The following is a 19164-nucleotide window of genomic DNA, read 5'->3' as shown; positions in this document are numbered from 1 at the left end:
TCTGTTTTTTATATTGTATACTTCTTTGCCAGGGTCCACTGACTCAGCAGTAGAATTCTGGACATGTGTACTGATCCTGTGACTCCCTCTGCTGACAAAGAAATGAACTGCTCTTGAATCCAAATGGCATGAGGAAACTTATCCCATAAACTAAATTTAGCAAACACAATTAACAGAACATAAAGATGTCTTATTTATTCAGCTGAAGTTTGAATTTGGAGTCAAATGCATGATCATGGACCCTACTGTTGGTATGGAGCTGGATTACATGCATCCAGTCGTCCTGTATATTCTTTATACATACATTATATTCTTTGGTCATCTGATGATGCAAGGGCAAATGATTGTCATTGACAAATACTTCTGCAAAAAAAATCACACACAAACTCCTGGACCTATACAGAAACTATGTATTCTTGATTTAGATTACATATTGGAGCATTTTTAATATTAATAAGAACAATTTCAGAATCTTTTATGACACTATTCTCTGTAAAAGATCCTACCATCAAAAGTCAGACGCTCTGTTTGTTCATTTGAAGCTGCTCTGTAAGCAAGATTTTTGTCCATGTAGGGAAACAAACAAAAAGAACAAGCTTTATCTTTATCATGTTATTAACATCAGCAAACACTGATAATTAGCATGTGTTCTCTATCATATAAAAACTTTTGAGATCAAGCTCTCTCCACACCAGCTTAACCACCAGGATTACCTGCAACCACTGCCCTGGTGTGGCAGCATGGAATGTTTACCCTGAATCAGGATGCAGTGTGAGTGCGTGGCAGTCATATCTCAAGTGCGTGTAGCTTACTCTTTGATTACTACTGTATGTGTAATGGATGTCTGTCTTTGGGCAGTCTTCCTGGATTGTTTTTCTATGAACTTGTACTTCCCCCCTTACTCACAATACCAAACCCCCACCCTCCTCTCTAGACACACACACACACACACACACACACACACACACACACACACACACACACACACACACACGCAAACACACAAAAGGCGAGTCATATCTGGTGTCAGTCAGTCAGCCCCTCCCTCCCTCTCAACACTGTCTCAACGTGCCCTGCAATAATTAACCAGCTGCTGCAGTGAGCTTACCTCCTACCACATGCACTGTACTCTGGACCTATGAGCACACACACAAACACACAGACACACACACACAAAAGGTAGAAGACCTCAAACATGAAGTGAACCACCTCCAGTTGGTTGGAGATTGAAAGACTGGCCAGGTAGGAGTAAAATGTATGTTTGATCATCTTTGTTTTAGTGTGTTAACGTGTGCTGTACTATGGAAGTAAAATAGCTAAATGGTGCTTCTTTTATCCAGTAACAACATTCATTAATACAGTTAAATAGTGCTTAAGTTAAATGGATATAACAGTTTAATTAAAAAGACTGAGGACATTTCAGTCTACTTGTATGATAGAGCTAATCAGTTTGATATTAACTATATCAAACTGCTTAATCTCTTTTCATTGTCAGTTACCTGAGACAAACATTGATTTTACAATCAAGGATTCATGTGACCATTTAAAAGTTACATACATTGTAGTAATACACTGTTAGTGTGTGAACTTTATAAGAATTAACAACATTTTTCATAAGTTTGTGTATCAAGTGTAACAATTCAGCTTATGGGCCTCTTGTACTTTGATTAGACCGAACAGATAAAAACACATGTAAAAACTTGTGTCCAGAACTCTCAGTGACTTAGTGTAACAATTATACAGAGTCCAACAGAGGAACAGAGGGACACTATGCTAATGTTACATATTTAGGTCAAACCTGTGCATGTGAGGGGCACAGGTGTGTCGCAAGTGTCAGAACCTTGAATACGGTACAAAGAAAGAAAGATAAAAAGGGGTGACATACAGGAAGGCGGTACAGGGAGACACTGGGCGTGTCATCATGTACTTTGGCTTTGGCTTTCTTCCTGTTGGCTACACACAATTTGACAATGCTAAGCTTGTATTTTACTTGTACATACACTGCAGCCTCTGCTCCACCCTCCCAATGAGTGTGGTCTTCTGGCTTTGACTGAGAAATACATTATGCATGGTTTTAAATAGCCTAGAGCAGTGCTTCTCAAACACTGTCACATCAAGGACATAAAATGACACAAATTAGACCACGGACCCCCATCTGATAAGATTTTATCCCGGGGTCTCCCATCTGGTAAGATTTTTGCTTTTAGATGTTTTATTACAGAAAGTGTATGAAACCCATGACTAAAATACTGTCATTGTGTTACTTATGGATGGAATTATAGTGAAAATAAATAAATAAACCTCTCTGAATATTGCATCATATGGAGTTACAATGGCTTTTATTTAGCATATATCTATGAATCTATAAATGACTGCTTTGTCCACAAGTTAGAGCATCTTGCATGAAATATATATTGCACTGTAACAGTTGGGTCTATTGGTGGTAATTATTGAAGAACAGCAAACTGTCTCTCAATTTTTTAATCCATCCAGCAAATCAGTTGTCTAGCCAACATCACAGGGTAATGATTTAGACTTTTGTTCTTGTTCATCATCACCAACAGTTGGCTTGCTTTGGTTGATTTGTTTTCACTTCTCCAGCAGCAGCTGTAACAATTGCAAAGGAAACCTTAAACTCTTGAAGCAATACCTCACTAGAAGTGAAGTGGAACAGCCCACTATGCGTACAGCCCACTAACTGAATGGCACATGATTGAAATCATTCTTAACAAGGTGTTATGTTTTTTCATAAGGAACATATTTATTTTAAAGCTGATTAAAATCAAAAATTCAGGTTTTGTTTAATGGGATCCTCCAGCGTTAAGGCTTAGAGCTGTCGTCTTCCTTTGTGCTAATAGAAAGGCTGCTGCTGCGAAATGAACTCACAGGTTATTGACTTTATAATGTTGACTTTTTATCAGCAGTTCTCCTTTACTGTTGGCTTCAACTTTTGACATGCCTGTGATTTACAAATGAGGTCTGGTGCATTTGCTCCAGGGTGCCTTAAAACCTACATGTTGAGGCTTGAGAAACTCAAAGTTAATCCCTCACATCAGTTCAAGTTAGAGGAGAAAGACATGATTCTTCATGCATCTCATGCACACAGTGTGCCTAAAACAGCCAAAAAATATTTTTTACCGCTTCTTTCTTCTATACTTTTCCTCCATATGTATGCTGCAGTGAGGAGACACAGTAACAAACAAACAAAAATCCTACCTCCTCCGGAAATTAATAAAACATTTTCCTTGAATATTTCATCTCATGAGACAGACTGGGAGTGCAATATCAGTAGTATTATATATACATTTTAAATCAAGAAATGAAAGAACAAAAATCTGAGGCCAAAACAGGGACAACCAACATAGCCAAACCAGAATTGTCCAATCTACCGCTGTATTATGGAGAATGTTTTACCTTGATGTGTGTGTGTGTGTGTGTGTGTGTGTGTGTGTGTGTGTGTGTGTGTGTGTGTGTGTGTGTGTGTGTGTGTGTGTGTGTGTGTGTGTGTGTGTGTGTGTATGGGGGGGAATACATTTTTTCAGGCAGATAAAGCTTGTGAAGTAGCATATGTGCATGAGAATATTTAAATGGTGACCTCAAACATAGATGATGAAAGCTGCTGTAACAGAGTTAAAAACAAATGAATCACAGGTACAGCGTCTGTTTTATTCGATCCAAAAAACAAACAAACATGTTGACAGATTATTCTTATCATTAAGACTAGTAATTCATCTCAGCTTGTTTAGTTACATAATGCAAGCATGAAAGGTGGCAAAACTGTTCTGCACCCATTATTTGAAAATCACATCATTCATCATCCAGTAGTTACTGACCAGAGTGACCTCTTATAGTTATTGCTATGTCCTCTCTTACCCTTCTCCACCTCCTTCTCTATGCTTTTTTGACCTTTATTAAACTTTATTATGTAAGAGTACATTTGGTTTTGTCCAGCAACGCTCTCCGTCATGACTGTTCAGATATAAACATACACACCTGGGAGTGTAAAACCAGGATTTACAAATGAGTGGTCTGAATGCTCTGCCCCTCGTCAGGTGCCTCTGAAACTCTGTTGACATCCAGAAATAAAGGCAGATAAGAGTGTCTCTAGACAAGTAGCACAAATAGACTGACTATGTAGAAGTATTACACACTAAATTAAAGAATAAAAAGTTGAACCTTCCTATCAATTAATTATTAGTTGTTATTAATTAATTACTCAGTTACACTCATGACTCATCCTTTATCATAAGTTCAGGTGCAGGTGCATACATACAAACATGAGTCAGTGTATATTTAGTTGCATCTTGTTTTCCCTCAGCTGCACATGATGTAAACATTAAAATCAACTTTAAAATACACTTATTTTTCCCTATATTTTCTGAAATATTAACAGTTTGTAATTCTTAACATCTTGTAGAAAATGTGCATGAATTTATTGCAGGTGAAACACATTTTACACATTAAATCTTATATGGAAGATACACACATGTGAAATATAATCCTAAACAAGTGATCAGTATAGCACTATTAGTTTTAGATTGATACTGTGGGATTTTCCAATGTTCAGGAAGTAGGCGTACTGCACCTTTAAATTTTGCTCTGTCCCTCTCCACAAGATTGAGTCATTCAAAGTCAGGGAGTGGTGAGGTTACTGGTGTAACAGTTGCTGAATACCTGAGATATTTCTTACCGGCAAACAGGCTGAGACAGAGAGACTTGGAAAGAGTGAAAGAGAGAGGTAAACAAAAAACTTGTCTCAGTCTGCTGTGTCATTCAGATAAAGTGACAAAAGCAGAAGAAAAAGACAGAGCAAGAAAAAGAGAGAATTTGGAAGAAAGGCCACGTGGATATACCAACAATATCTTTTCACAGGCACAGGCTTCAGTGTTTCTGACCGAAGAATAAACAAATGGCTGGGTCTACACTGTCATCACTGGTCACTGGGTGGAGTACTGTTATTAAATCTCTTGGAGACAAGCACAAAAAAAGAAAGTGAAAGAGTAAAGGCAGGGCCAGAGAGAAAGAGAGAGAGAGAGAGAGAGAGAGGGAGAGAGAGAGAGAGAGAGAGAGAGAGAGAGAGAGAGAGAGAGAAGGATAAATATAACACAAAATCTTAAGAGAGAGGGAGAGAGAGAGAGACTGGAAAGAGATATTTAAAGCACAGAAAGAAGAAAGGGACAGAGACAAAGAAACAGGATCAAGAAGGGGGCTCTGATTTGCTATGATAGAGAAGGTAAGACTCGAATATCAAATATGCATTTGTTTATTTTTGGAAGGTACTGTGTTGATTGTGCAAATACAGTGCAGTTCATTTTCAGTGCCTGTGCTTGCACCATGTTGACATACGCCTTTATCTAAGGAGCATGAACACGCACACCGGAGTGCCATTCAACAAGTCGACCCCCTTTAACATTTGTCTCCTGCCATCCAGCTCAAGATTTAGCCATGTCTGAGGTTTACGTGATGACAGAAGATGAAGATGTTGCTACTGTGCACCTGATTAGTTTGCTTGTTTGTTTGGGTTTTTTTCTCTGCAGTAGTTGATACAACCAGAGATGAATGAAGCAGCTCTTCTCCCACTGATCCAGGCAGGGGAAGGGAGGACATTGTCCAGGTGAGTAATCTTGAAAGTACTCCAATTCATGATGCGGTCACTGTTAAGCTCAGTGATTAGCAAAGAAATGATTAAAGATCCCCACCAGACATGTTTTAACATGTATAAGAAACACTCTACTATAAATAATAATGTGTAGTATGTTTTTTCTCGTTAAAATCCTTGAAGTTGCATTATCCCTCATTAAAAATCTCAGAATATGTGAAAATGCTAAAATTATTCATTTCAAAAGTTTAACAGCTGGACACAAGATGTCTATGCTTAGTGTCATTGTGTGTGCACTGGATGCTTCAGGTTTCCATATAAAACTTGTGTGAGCTGCACATTGAATTACAATTGGCTGCCAACAAGTGTGATGTCACAAATCCTACACACACCTTAAACTCAGATTTTCAGTGAGTTAAGAGAAACTTTCTCCATTCAGCAGAAAAAATGTGAGAATATCCTTCAAGTGTGAAACTCTGCACGGACATCATTCTGCACAGTGAAGCTCAAATATTCAACTGTCAGAACGAGAAGAAAAACATTTTTGAATGGAGGGAGACTTTAAAGTTTTCTTATATTTGAATACAAAACATTGCAGATGCAGATCCCTTTTTTGTTCCACTGTGTTATTGTGCTGTTTTGTCATTCATTGCTATTCATTTTAGAGCAGAGTTTCTCTCGCTGATGAATACCTACAACTGCTTCCTGAAGGACCAGATTCAGCTGCACCTCAGTTACTCACAGGTATTATTTATGTTATAATTATACATCAGTTTTGTTTTGTTTTTCCAGTTGATTGACATTCCAATAAATATCTTCTGCCACACCTCTAATTATATATTTCAGATATTTCTCATAACTTTGGAGCAAGTCATAACTCCTCTGAAACATGTCTCTCATCTTATCTTAGTGTATACTTAGACATAAATAGTATTTTTAGAAGACTGACGCCTGATTTATTAGCAATGAAACAGCAGCTAATGAAATTAGCTACAGTACCATTATCATGCCACCTACAGTGGTACAATTATCACTATATATTATATAGAGATCTATGACTGTAATTATACACCATGCAGGTGTCTGTGGGTCTGTCTCTGTAACAGGGTGGTGATGGAGAGGTCGTAGTTGAAGGCTTTCTGAATATCTCCTGGGGAGTACGAAGACCCATCAGGCTGAAAATACAGGATGACAAACAGATGCTTCCCCTTTCTCCTGTGGTCACACCTGACCCCACAAGTCCAGTCAGCCCACTCGGAAACAAGAGGTTGATTTCAGCTTTTGTGTAAAATCACTAATTATGTCAATATCTGATCAATATGTGAAGAGCTTTGCACCATTTGTATTCACAAGCTTACAGACTATGGTTCTGGTCAGCAGATTGTCTTCTATCAAACGTTTCGCTGATAGGATAGTCTCAGCATGAGGAATAAAACATTTGGATGCACTTATTTACCTTTTAGATTATATTACCAAAAGTACAAGTGCTATTTATTTCTGGATGGCTCTGGATGGGTGGATGGGTAATGTGTTTAGTTTTAGTTTACATGTCAGATTAGGAGCTTTTCGCTGTCCAAGCAAAGTAACACTTTGACTCACAACATATGACTTTCAGAAAGATAGTGTTAGAAAGTTACTAACAAACTGTGCTTTTGTACAGATCCTTCTCACAATGACACTTAATATGTGGTTCAGGATTCGTGAGATAGACATAATTTGTGAAGTGAAACAAACACTGTAGAAAGTGTCATGCTGACATCAAATAACCCTCGTTTTCTACATTAGTAAGCCTGAATAAGTTCCTGTTACAAGTCATAGTTTGCAGTGCATTTGTCCTTAATGGAATTACACAATAAAGTGAAGTTTTAAACTGTGACACACACTTATATGAACAATAGAGTCCAGAGCTGAAAAATGTTGCATGTCAAGATTATAGTATGTCAAACTGAATTTACTGTGTGTTCCTTTCTACATGCAGGTGGCTATAGGATGACTGATTTCTGTCGTCTCCTCTCTGTCTCTCTCTGCAGGGGTATGACACGGTGGGGAGAGTACGTTGATCTTCATCAGATAGACGAGATGGCTGAAACACCGCAGGAAACAGTGGTCACCACTCCTCTACCAGGTTCTCTTTCTTTCTCTCCCATTTCTCCATAAGGATTTCAGAACATTAACAGCTCAACTAAAAGTTTCAACTATGGCTATTCTAGTACATCAAGTCTGAGAGAACCTGTTCTTAATAGAAAGCTGTTTAAAGATTGTTTTGTGTGTGTGTTTGTTACTAAGCAGAAACAAAACAAGAAATCAGTGCGATCCTTGCATTTCACATCAAATGCAGAATGAGACTGTTTTCCACTCAGTCCACTTTTAAATCCCTATTTCAACTTTCCATAAAAGTCAAATGTTAGGAACCACTGTGTGCAGCGAGATGAGCATTTTTATGATGGGTGTTTCTGCACACTCCAAAGGCCCTGCTGTTTACGAGACCAGCACACTGCGTCCTCTGAGGCCCAAGAACTCAGAGCTGGAGGCGGAGTCAAACCTGTTTCGCTGCATGAGTGATGCCTCATTGGTGAAGAGGAGGAGGGGCAGAGGCAAGTCAATGGAACAGAGAGAGAAAGAAAGACAACATCGCTTTTCTATCAACGGACACTTTTATAACTATAAGGCAGGTTTCCGCTCAACATCTCTCTGTGTGATGCTCAATCTTTCCCTTCTTTTCTAAAAAAGACTAACCCTAATCCTGACTCTTTTTTTCTCCCATCTGCACTACATCTCACCAGTCACTTATTGTTTTTTCCAGACCTCTATCTTCACTCCATCCTTTGGTACTTCGACTAAAGTTCGTATTTCTAGCAGGATGACCACAGACCAGGTCATTGAACAGTTACTACACAAGTTCAAGGTGAGATTGGTTGTTGAGGCTACAGAATATATCACTCAAGTATAAAAAGACACAAATTTTCAATCAGCAACTTGATCATTTTAATCAAAAGTCATCACTCAGGAAAATGTATGTTCTGTATTTGGCACCACATTGGTTAAACTTTATCATAACTATACATTTACAGAGGATGAAACCTGTAATACGTAATATTTATGTACCTCTTTCTGGAATTAGTAATTACAGACAGTGTATTGAGAATTAAAGGATGCAGGGAGATGATCATCATCTCCAAACAAGCTCTGAGTGGGTTAATCAATATCACACCAAATAGAGGTCATCCATTTGGGGTTCATTCAACTTGTCATCTTACACAGCTACATACTAAAAATATCATTACTTATAATCAAAACACAACTGGAAAAAAAAGTTTTACAAGCCTCCTGAAAAATGAAATTCAGACCTCCATCTGCCCACCAGAACTGTGTGTTTACTATACATGTTAATAGCAAATATTTTTCCTGTGGTGTTATCCTACAGATAGAGAACGATCCCCAGGAGTTTGCTTTATACTGTCTTCACCAGAGTGGAGGTATGGCTCGTCAGCAAATTAAAAAAATAGACAACGTGAGACAAACATTCAGATGTTCCAGTAACATCTGTAACTTTCTGTCCAGAAAAGAGGAAGCTGAGTAACAGAGACCAGCCCCTATGGGAGCGCATACTGCAGGGGCCCTCTGATGACATCATGAAGATTTTTTTGATGGACATGGATGAAGAGGAAGTCAGCAATGATGTGAGTGCAGCAGTCCCACCCAAGAGGGGCTAAAAAGTCACACTCAAACACTTACGTGATGTATCAAGAATATCTAGACCAAGTACTGGCAAAATACTTGTATATTAAAATAAAACACATTTACCATGAAAGTACAGAGCTATCATTGGCTTGGAATAATTCTTAGTCTCATTATCGATAGATTGGAGAGTTTACAAATACAACACTTAAAATCTCAGGTGAAAGCATCTTACTGATGCAGTGATGCATCCCAGTCTGATTTAAATGTTATCCTCTACAAATTTGATTAATTGTATTATGTTGGTCCCTCTCCTCTCCTCTCCATTAGGTAGCCCAGTATCTGAACTTGGAGCTTCCGATCCTGGAGCACGTTCTACTGCAAATCAGAGAAGAGGAGAACAGAGAGATACAAAGGGTCATTGGCAAGTCAGTATATGATTTTGTACACTTCAAGTTATTACTTAAAGGATGCCGGCAGCTTTCATTCATTTGGATAGTGTGCATTACCTTACCAAAACAGTATTCATTGCCTGTGTTTAACTAAATTATTGTAGTAACACTTATATGCCAGGGGATGGCGCCAATATTTGTTTGAATTTAGTTGATTTGCAGCTTATTCATGGTGTCTGCTTATGTGTGTGTGTGTGTGTGTGTGTGTGTGTGTGTGTGTGTGTGTGTGTGTGTGTGTGTGTGTGTGTGTGTGTGTGTGTGTGTGTGTGTGTGTGTGTGTGTGTGTGTCAGGTACCATCATCAGCACAGACTACTTTCCCATATGCTGAGCATTAAGATGTCACCGCACATTGAGACCAGTGTCTGACCGCTGCTGATCTGAATGACTGACACAAGATGTGCAGAACTCTGAAGAAGTTTTTAGATTTTCTTTAAAATTTTGAACATGCAACAATGCAAAAGTCTGGATTTGAAATGCAGAGGTGAGAACACTACATGACATACTGTTGGCATTAAAAAATAAACAACCAAGAAGTAACAAAGTACATGATATCTTTTCAAGCCTTATGCTTACAAACTTATGTCATTTATGCAAATTTTGGAAATTTTGTACAGTAAAAGATAACATTGTCAGATGATTTTGTAAATAATTGTAAATAAATATCATTCATGAATAAATATATATGACATGACCACTTCTGTGTTGTGCTTCCTATCTGTGGGGGCTGGAATGGGACACAGGAGAGAGGCACAGAGGTTAATTATAGGGTCAGATCAGCTTCTTCCCCAAGAGGTGAAGAGGCTGGCCTGGAAGACACCAAATTAACCAAAGAACAAAACACAGAGTGTGGAGCCCACATTCTGTTGAGGTGGCATCTCTACCACCTCCTGTGACCCCCACTGCCCCCACGCCTGCCAGCGTTGTTTTTTGGGAGGGTTTGACTATCAGGCTGACTGAACTCATGCAGCTGTTCTGCAAAAAACAAAAAAGCCAGAGTTGTATAGTTATTTTGGATTTTATGGACAATGGAGGAAGCATTCTATGGTTTGTAAGTCAGCATTACTAGATTGCAACTGACAGCAGGCTGTCAGCATAGGGGGCACCACCCTTTTTACACATAATAAGTCTGCATATCCAATATAACACACCCTGCTGGATTATGAGGATATGCAGTGAAGGATATTGTGTATGTTCATGCTGCTGTCACTACTATAAATCACTGGATACAATTTAACTGTCATTCAAAAATGTGAGTTTATGAAAAAAGACGGTCATTCCCGACATATAGAAGGAAATCAGAACACTGTTTTAATATTTTGTTGCCCAAGTTACCTAAGAGACATCTAACATCCTGGGTTCAAAGTGATGATATGAGATCACAGGATGGTTTGATTTAAAAGTCTACTCTGAACTGGGGGCGAGTGGTTTCCAGCACTGCCACCATACTACTGGAATGAAGTGCAAACAAACCAAAGTTTGTGTGTGTGTATAGGCGGGTGTGGGGGAGAGAACTGCCTACAAGTGGAAAACACTGTCATCCTAATTGTTAAATAATGGTGCAGTGCAGAGTGAGCGGTGCCAGTGCTGCCTGAGCTGTTTAGTGGCAAAGACTTTATAATCGCTTGCCAGACCACCAGACAGCCTCATATTACCCAGCTATGAAACACATTTTCCCTCGACATGATGAATGACAAAATGAGAATAAATGCGAACTGTTTTCTTTTATTGAAGGGTAGAGTTTCCATGTGATGTTTACTGAGGAACCCAAACTTTTAAAGGTTTTAAAATGGAAAGATTGTGTACTTAACATGACTTTCCTGTAGCCCTGTTATGGAAGGGATCCACAGATGTTTGGTTGAGTAATCCCCAACTGAAGAGAATATTCAGTCTCTATTATAGTATATACATTTTCACCTTTACCGAAATACCAAATAATAACATTAACATTACATTTCTATATTTCATTTGGGATTTATGACTGAGGAAGAAAGTTAAATTTCTCATCAACTGATATACTGATCTAAAGCCACTGATACTACAGGAAAAACTATCTTCTCTGCTTAACGAGACTAACACACTTGTTAAAGTTTTATACTATGTAATATTAAACCTATACATTTCAAACTTTGGCTTCATCAGACTAGACTAGCAATATAAATAGTAGTTGGGCCTCATTTGAAACGTTTGGTTGTGGACCAGCTCATGTATGTAAAGTGATGTTTATACTTTGGTTTGTGTGTGTTCACAGTGGATTAGTCCTCTTAGTCTTGTGCAAACTGTGGTAACATGACAGTCAAATAGTGAGCAGCCTGACCAAATAATGTAGCTATTATGCATTATTACTGCTTTCTGATTCAGAAATAAATCATACGTTTAAACCAGATGTGGAATAGCAGATTCCCCCAAGATTTTTCATTGTCATTTTACTATGCCTTAATGATGGCCAAATGCTTGTTTAGCGGTTAATGTATTGTCTTTAAAATTGTTTACAATAGTGGTCCCTCCATTTTGACATGATAGCAACTTTTTTGGTCACTGACCAAGAAAAATTTGCTCTGGCCATAAGATCTTCTACATAAAGTGCTGAGTAGTTTCTCTGCTTTTCTGGCCCTATTGCTAGGCCTTTCTGTTCAAAATGACTCCCTGGTAAAATATATGGCGCAACAGCTCTATTATCTCTTTTTTCAAGGATAGAAATTCTATTTTAGTTAAAAGAAAACAAAAAAGGCCGACTGAATTCTCTTGAAATAACACCACATCTTGGCAATAGAAGATTACTTGTATCCAAAAAAAGTCCCTGCTCTTTATTAGGTACAGATTGTTTTTAAGCCAAAACACATGCATTTTTAAATAAGATGTGCTAGCTTTTGAGTGGAGTTATGAAATGTAATCTATGCATTAACAAAGATTCAGGCATTTCACTGGCCAACAATCCACACAATAAACACACAACAAAAAGCATAATTTAACAAATACCTACTTTAGTTGAACAATACACATACTTATTACCAGATTTAACTTTTTCAAGGCTGTTATTTAATTTCTCCTACTTATGTTTGGTTTTTATTACCGCAGGTGTGACTCCATGAGGAAGGTGAGACTTCGTACTACTTTTTCTCATCACAGATGTTAAACACATCACATTCTATAATAGTGGGGCAGCATGTTAGGCAGCTAAATCTTCTGGTTTTAGGTGTGAAGACAAAGAGGGCTGCCCATTTTGACATAACTCCAAAAATTAGAGGTAGGCATTATTTATTCAGGTGGAAAACCCTCACATCACACTCAAATCTGTGGCAATTCTGAATATCCATGTATGTGTGTGCGCACCTATTTTTAATAAAAACCCAAGTCCTACAATGGACTGGTTGAATTACCTTACAGTATCAGTGATTGCTTCTGTAAGAGCCAAGTAGTTCATTCATGATAATTACAGTATCAATGCAATGATAGTCATAATCTCAATACAGAAGAAGGAAATGTCTTTTTAACAAAATCTTGAAACCAAAGCCCCAGATAGAAACCCCAACCCGAAGACAATGTTGGGGGGATAAGTTTTGTAAGATGATTAATTATTCTGATGTGAATAAATTCACATTGATCTGATCATTAATTGCAGATTATAGTGAAAAGGCCACAATTGAGAACGTTATGAAAATTTTCCATGAGAAAACATGCATTAGTTTTGTCCCTTATCATGGCCCGTATGACTACTACCTCAGGTAATTGTCAGCATGTCAGCCAGCCTGTTAGCGGTCAAATCTGTTTCTCTGTCTTTCACCATACTGTATTTGCTGGATTACCATCGGCAAAGATGGAAGGAAGCAGGTGATTTCTCTGTGTATGGCTGCCTTCATCATGGGATCATTCAGAATAAGCTCCTGCACATACTGGGCTTTCACCATGAGCATACCAGGAATGATAGGGACCAATATGTCAGGATCAACTGGAAAATGGTCCCAGAAGGTGAGTTCTAAGCTCTGATGCTAAAGCACAATTGGCAACTAAAACTGCAATTAAAGTCAGTCATTCTTAATTACCGTATGTTTATATTGTATTATTTGTTATAATACTACGTATATGAATGTTGAAAATGAATGTATTATACATGTTTCTTATATTTTTAAGAATATTTATATCTATGTATATTCTTTTATTCTGCAGCACCTAACACTAACCCTAACCCTCATCTGTTATGGATTAAGGAAGGTAATGTCTATTTGTCATTACTAAATGCTATAGTTGGCAACATTCAGTAAACATGGAACAATATGAATCTTCATTTGAATTATTGTTTCTGGCTCCCTGGAAAATACACGGTGACCCATAAAGTTGGAATCATTTTGTTTTCCGACACATTCCTCTTTTTATTTTCTATTTATACACATCAGTAATCACCTTTGACCAGGTGCAATGAGATTGATCAATACAATTTTGAGAATATATACACTTTATTTATCAAGAATAAATCACATTGTCACAATCATTTCATGAGAAGAAGTAAATATTTTATTCCAACTTTATGGGCGACCGTGTATGAGTTCAGTTATAACTGAACTCATACACGGTCCATATAGATTAACAGAACCGCAGTCGAGTGATAATTGTCTGTTTTTGTCACGAAGAACAACACCTTTCACGTTACACATAGTCATAAACTTATTGTTAACATTAAAAAAAAAATTGATTAGTGCAGCTTTAATGTTATTTATCTAACCCTGCATCTTGACATGTAAGAGGGAAGAAGGTGCAATGACCCTGGACAAAAGCCAAATTACAGTATATTGTCTCGTCCTTTGAAAAATATTGTTCTGCAGGACAATATTATCAACAATTTTCCATCAGCAAATGTTTTTATTTTTTCCTGAGGACTGCCTTCACATCAGACTTTGAAAAAGACACCATTACACCCATTACAGATTCACCTCTGCTGATAGGGCAGAGGGGTGGCATGTCTGAGTACAGAAGTCATTAAAGAAACATCATCAATCCTGAAATTATTTTAAGGCATTAATGCTTGATTGAATTAAGAAAGTGATGGTAGGGGTTAAATAAAGTACGGGAAAGGTGATTCAAACCAAACCATGCATAACATGTAAATTACTTTTTATTGTGACTTTTCAGGTATTGTGATTTAAAATTATCAGCAGGTTAAAAGATGTGATGTGTGAGAACAGATACATGCTCTAGATTCACAATGCAGGATAAACATAGTATAGATTATTTGAAATGATTGGTCTCTTATCATTCTTTTCAGGCATTTAAAGTAAAATGAAGGCAATTCTGCTGTAACAAGATAGTATGAGCTGTTTTCTCAAAAAATATAATGAATGACAATGTGTGCAGTCATTTATGTATATAACTGATTATTCATTTATATACAAATTCAACCATCCAATATTTCCATTAACAAATCATGTGTTCTTCACCTTTTGCCTGCAATATCCTCACCAATTATCGATGAGTTATTTCTAAAATAATAGTAAAGATTAGTTGTATTACAATTTTGAGTAGTGATATCACATGTTCTCCATAAAATAAAAGAATGAAAAATAAAGCATCAAAGGAATACAACACAATTCCAAGCTACAAACATGCCAAACAAATACCCAACATATGGTTTTGCTCACCTTTTCCAAATACATTTTATTGAGACCATCATCTGTCAGTATTATTGTTCAATAATCATCCTCTACCAAAACCACACATCCACCACTTTAAATCAGCTATAAAACATGTGTTCATAAAAAAAACTCATCAACATTGTATAAAAATGTAAGAATGCAGAGAAATACAGTTAAGCCTTTTAAAAAGTTAGACCTTCTCCACTAGTTTCCTGCACTTGTGTCTCTGCAGCTCATGTTTGTTGTTGCGGGGGTTCATAGTCACCTCAAAGTGGCACTTCAGATGCTGCGGAGAGGGAAAAGACAATAACTGTTGTGTATAGCAACTGGGAAATCTAAAGGGAGTAGCTTAGGCAATCAAATAATGGAGCTTGTCTGCTCAAATTTGTAAGACTGGTAAACCTTTGCCAAATAATGGCTCAAAGTCTTTGTATTATGAAAGAATATCATAATACAAGCATGTGCAACAGATGATTCTTATGCTGTAAGTGTTTTGTTACAATACAATGAAAACTGCTTATTAAAGCAATATCACTAAGTTGAATTCAACTCTATAAACACACATAGAAAACAGATTTACCTTTTTCTCAAGACTGCAGCTGTTCAAGTCATGATTTTCACTCTTGAGACACTTGGTTTTTGCCAGGATAGCATCAATCTTGAAGTTGATCATGCTGGTCACCTAATGAGATAACAATATTACATGTTGTGCCTCTATAATAGGATTGCATGGTTGTGAAATGCGTGATATGTTGCATTTTAGTTCATTTGTTTCTAAAAGATGAATCCAACCTGAGTCTGAGCAGAGTTGATGGTGACCAGTTTGAACATTTTCTTGCCCTTGGAGTGTGTGTTGAACATCTTCACAGCATATTGAGTTGCCTCCTGAACCTCAGCTGAGTCTGGACTCCTTTCAAACCAGCCGCCCAGTAGAGGCACTTTTTCTATGTGGCAGGTAAACACACACACATAGACAATTTAAATTTCTCTGAAATGCACACATTCTTTCTCAGAATGATGTCCTTTAACAAACTTGTGCAATTAAAAGAACACCCATATTTATACTAATGCATTCACTCCAATTGTAAAATCATGCACAGACATACTGTTTATAAATAATCACATATATTATGGTTGCATTTGTTGTGTTGGTTGTCTTCTTCATGTAGAGCATTTGCTGTTTCAGTAAATGACTTGGGAACTATAAGACCAAAAGGACCAAACCATTTAAATTCTCTGCCAAACCAAACCTGCTTTCTCAGGGTTTCTCAAAGAAATAAAGGTGAGTTTAGAGGTTTGGATGGTCAAACCTCTTGTACATTGGGTGGCCTATCCAATTAAATTCATTTTCTTTTTAAAAATGTTTTTCTTAAATTTAGAAATAGTTTTCGTAACTGCATTCATTGCTGGTTTGGCTCTGCACGTGTTTGTTGACAATAAGTTAAATATAGAAAATCTGCAGCCATATCCTCTAAATGGCAACAAACAGTCAAGTGTAAAACTGATAATAATATTTTTCATTCCCAAAAAAAGACTCCCAAATCCAAACTCCGCTCTGCCAAATAAAATACATTCTGACCAATGACTTTCTCCGACTGATTACTAAGCCAGTGTGTGACTCACTGTACCCAACCAGACTGCAGCATGGAGTCACTGTCTGCACTCTGAGTACATACACGTGCAACTCGTTTTGCCATTATGTCATACAGACAAACCCTGTCAGAGAATGAAATGTTCGCACAGTGCTGTTGTTGTTTTTGATTGTTCAAATTGATTTAAGGTGGAATCACTTTATTGCTGGACTTCATGTTAACAGCTAAGACAGTCTGCTCATATAAGAGGTGAATTCTTCTTGCATACCTGTCAGCATCACTGTACATGTACTTGTGCCTTTCCTGTTTCTCAACATTCCTGGCTGAGAGGGATAAAGTAGTTGACTTCCCCGCCTTTGCCTTGAGTTGTCGTGTATTTAATTTAAATAGTTAATATACTCTTATCTTGTTTGTTGTGGTTCCTCTGTAAAATACTTTACAAACACATTTTATTCACACCGAATCAAATGGGCAGAGTTGCAAATGTTTTGTTTGGCTGGTTTCTATGTATAGATTGTTAGTCATGGTTCTGACACAGGTGTCTTTGTTGCTGTCATTGTAGCATAGATGTATTGTATTGTTCGAGTCTATAAAACCCCCTCTTTGCATCTCATCTTATCCAAATCACCCTTACATGAAGCACTCATCAGAATTCAGGGGTGCTCAACAATAAAGGACTATTGCATAATATTTTGTTGAAAGAGAAGGTTGCCTTCATACTAAATGAAGAAACAGGAAATGAGCATGTTATTATTTTAGCTGCAGTTAATAAAGGTATGTTCAAATAGAAAGTTGCCACATAGTAAATGACCTGCTTTGTGGTTTCATTTCTCTTATGAAAAGATTCATATCTTGTGGTGGATGATTATTAGTTCCTGGCATTTTATCACTATGAGAATTGACACATCAATGTTAGCAAAGGTCTCCAATTTCAATTTTGTATGATGGCAAGAGTAGAGGTATGAATTGAGTAATGGCCTCAGTTGGGTATTACAAGTAATTCGTATAGGATACCTAAATATTTGATTGGTTTTAATATTCAAACTTGTTTTAGGAAATTATCTTTAAAATGTCTTGTAAAATTTGTACTGTATCATAAAATTCAGGAACTTTTTTCAAAATGAAAAATACCTCAAAAGTATCATCCATGCAGTTTTAAACATATCTAAAAGAAAGTGAGACAAAGTCTGTTCTATGTCTTACAGTATTCCCTTATCTCACTTACATGTCAGTAGCATCACTTCACTTCTATGAGCCAACACTTTTGTTTTTCACATTTCTTGTACCTATCTCTACTTACTTGCTGTGATGACTTCCTCCACAGGCTGATCTCCCATACACAGCTGGATAGCTGACAGACATATCAGCACTGACAACGGAAGAGACATCTTCAATTGTTAGCAACAGTGTGCAGTGCTCCTCACAAGGACTTGTAATAAGTGAATCTCCTTAATAAGGCGTCAGATGATTTGAATTGAACCACTTGGAGCCAACTCGTCCAGATGTCCTGCAGTGTTTGCTACAAACTGATAGTTTCTGGATTCCAATAGCAGGAGAAAAAAAGTAAACAAGAGGCCTATCATAAACCAGTTTGCCATATATTAAAAAATAAGACTTCAAAATGCTGCAAAAATGACAAATAGGTACAAAGAGAGAAACATTATAACAAGTTACCTTTCTGATACAGGAAAAATAGGACTTCCACTCTTTGAATCCTTAAGCACTGGTGAGCCAGACTGAAAGACCGAATGTGGAAGAGCGAAGGAGGGAGGGAAGGACAGGGTGCTGTTTGTGAATGGCAGTGGCTGTTCAGTATTTAAGCTGTGGTATGTTTAACAGAGCGGTGAAGACCACACCCACCCGCTGACTGGTAATGACGCCATATAGGGATTTAACAGCCATCAGCGGCTTTGGTGTGTGTGTAATAGAGAGAGAGAGCGATAGAGAGAGAGAGAGAGAGAGAGAGAGAGAGAGAGAGAGAGAGAGAGAGAGAGAGAGAGAGAGAGAGAGAGAGAGAGAGAGAGAGAGAGAAAGAGAGAGAGAGAGAGAGAGAGAGAGAGTGAGTGTGAGTGGGGCTTGGTAGGTAGGAGGTTTGTTGTAGATGTGTGTGTGTGTGTGTGTGTGTGTGTGTGTGTGATGATGATGCGTGCTATTGTGTGTGTGCGTTGATGTGTCTGTGTTCTTTGTGCACTTGCATTCATGTGTGACGTGCGGACGT

At 37.6% G+C, this 19164-nt stretch overlaps 2 protein-coding genes across 4 annotated transcripts; one reads left to right on the top strand and one right to left on the bottom strand.

Moving 5' to 3' along the window:
- Window positions 1–1164: 1164 nt before the first annotated feature.
- rassf6 (Ras association domain family member 6) lies at window positions 1165–10421 on the top strand. 3 transcript variants are annotated; one of them, XM_062434052.1, is made up of 11 exons: window positions 1165–1242; window positions 5538–5614; window positions 6265–6343; window positions 6706–6866; window positions 7630–7724; window positions 8068–8267; window positions 8403–8504; window positions 9024–9075; window positions 9161–9279; window positions 9608–9705; window positions 10021–10421. In XM_062434052.1, the coding sequence occupies exons 2-11, from the start codon at window positions 5556–5558 to the stop codon at window positions 10094–10096; spliced, it is 1041 nt and encodes a 346-aa protein (XP_062290036.1). In that variant the 5' UTR covers window positions 1165–1242; window positions 5538–5555; the 3' UTR covers window positions 10097–10421. The 3 variants fall into 3 exon arrangements, with proteins under 3 accessions (XP_062290036.1, XP_062290037.1, XP_062290038.1); XM_062434053.1 differs by having other exon boundaries at window positions 1190–1255; XM_062434054.1 differs by lacking the exon at window positions 1165–1242 and having other exon boundaries at window positions 6270–6343.
- A 77-nt stretch (window positions 10422–10498) lies between these two features.
- Window positions 10499–18434, bottom strand: si:busm1-57f23.1 (uncharacterized protein LOC368621 homolog). The gene is made up of 7 exons (XM_062435122.1): window positions 18247–18434; window positions 16147–16298; window positions 15935–16036; window positions 15551–15640; window positions 13534–13716; window positions 10588–10702; window positions 10499–10536 (listed from the first exon to the last, which is right to left on the bottom strand). The coding sequence occupies exons 1-7, from the start codon at window positions 18332–18334 to the stop codon at window positions 10499–10501; spliced, it is 768 nt and encodes a 255-aa protein (XP_062291106.1). The 5' UTR covers window positions 18335–18434.
- Window positions 18435–19164: the final 730 nt, after the last annotated feature.

Source organism: Scomber scombrus, chromosome 15, assembly GCF_963691925.1.
Source record: "Scomber scombrus chromosome 15, fScoSco1.1, whole genome shotgun sequence".
NCBI classification, from domain to species: domain Eukaryota; kingdom Metazoa; phylum Chordata; class Actinopteri; order Scombriformes; family Scombridae; genus Scomber; species Scomber scombrus.
The sequence above is the reverse complement of the archived record's forward strand: the minus strand, read 5'-3'. Positions and strand labels throughout refer to the sequence as shown.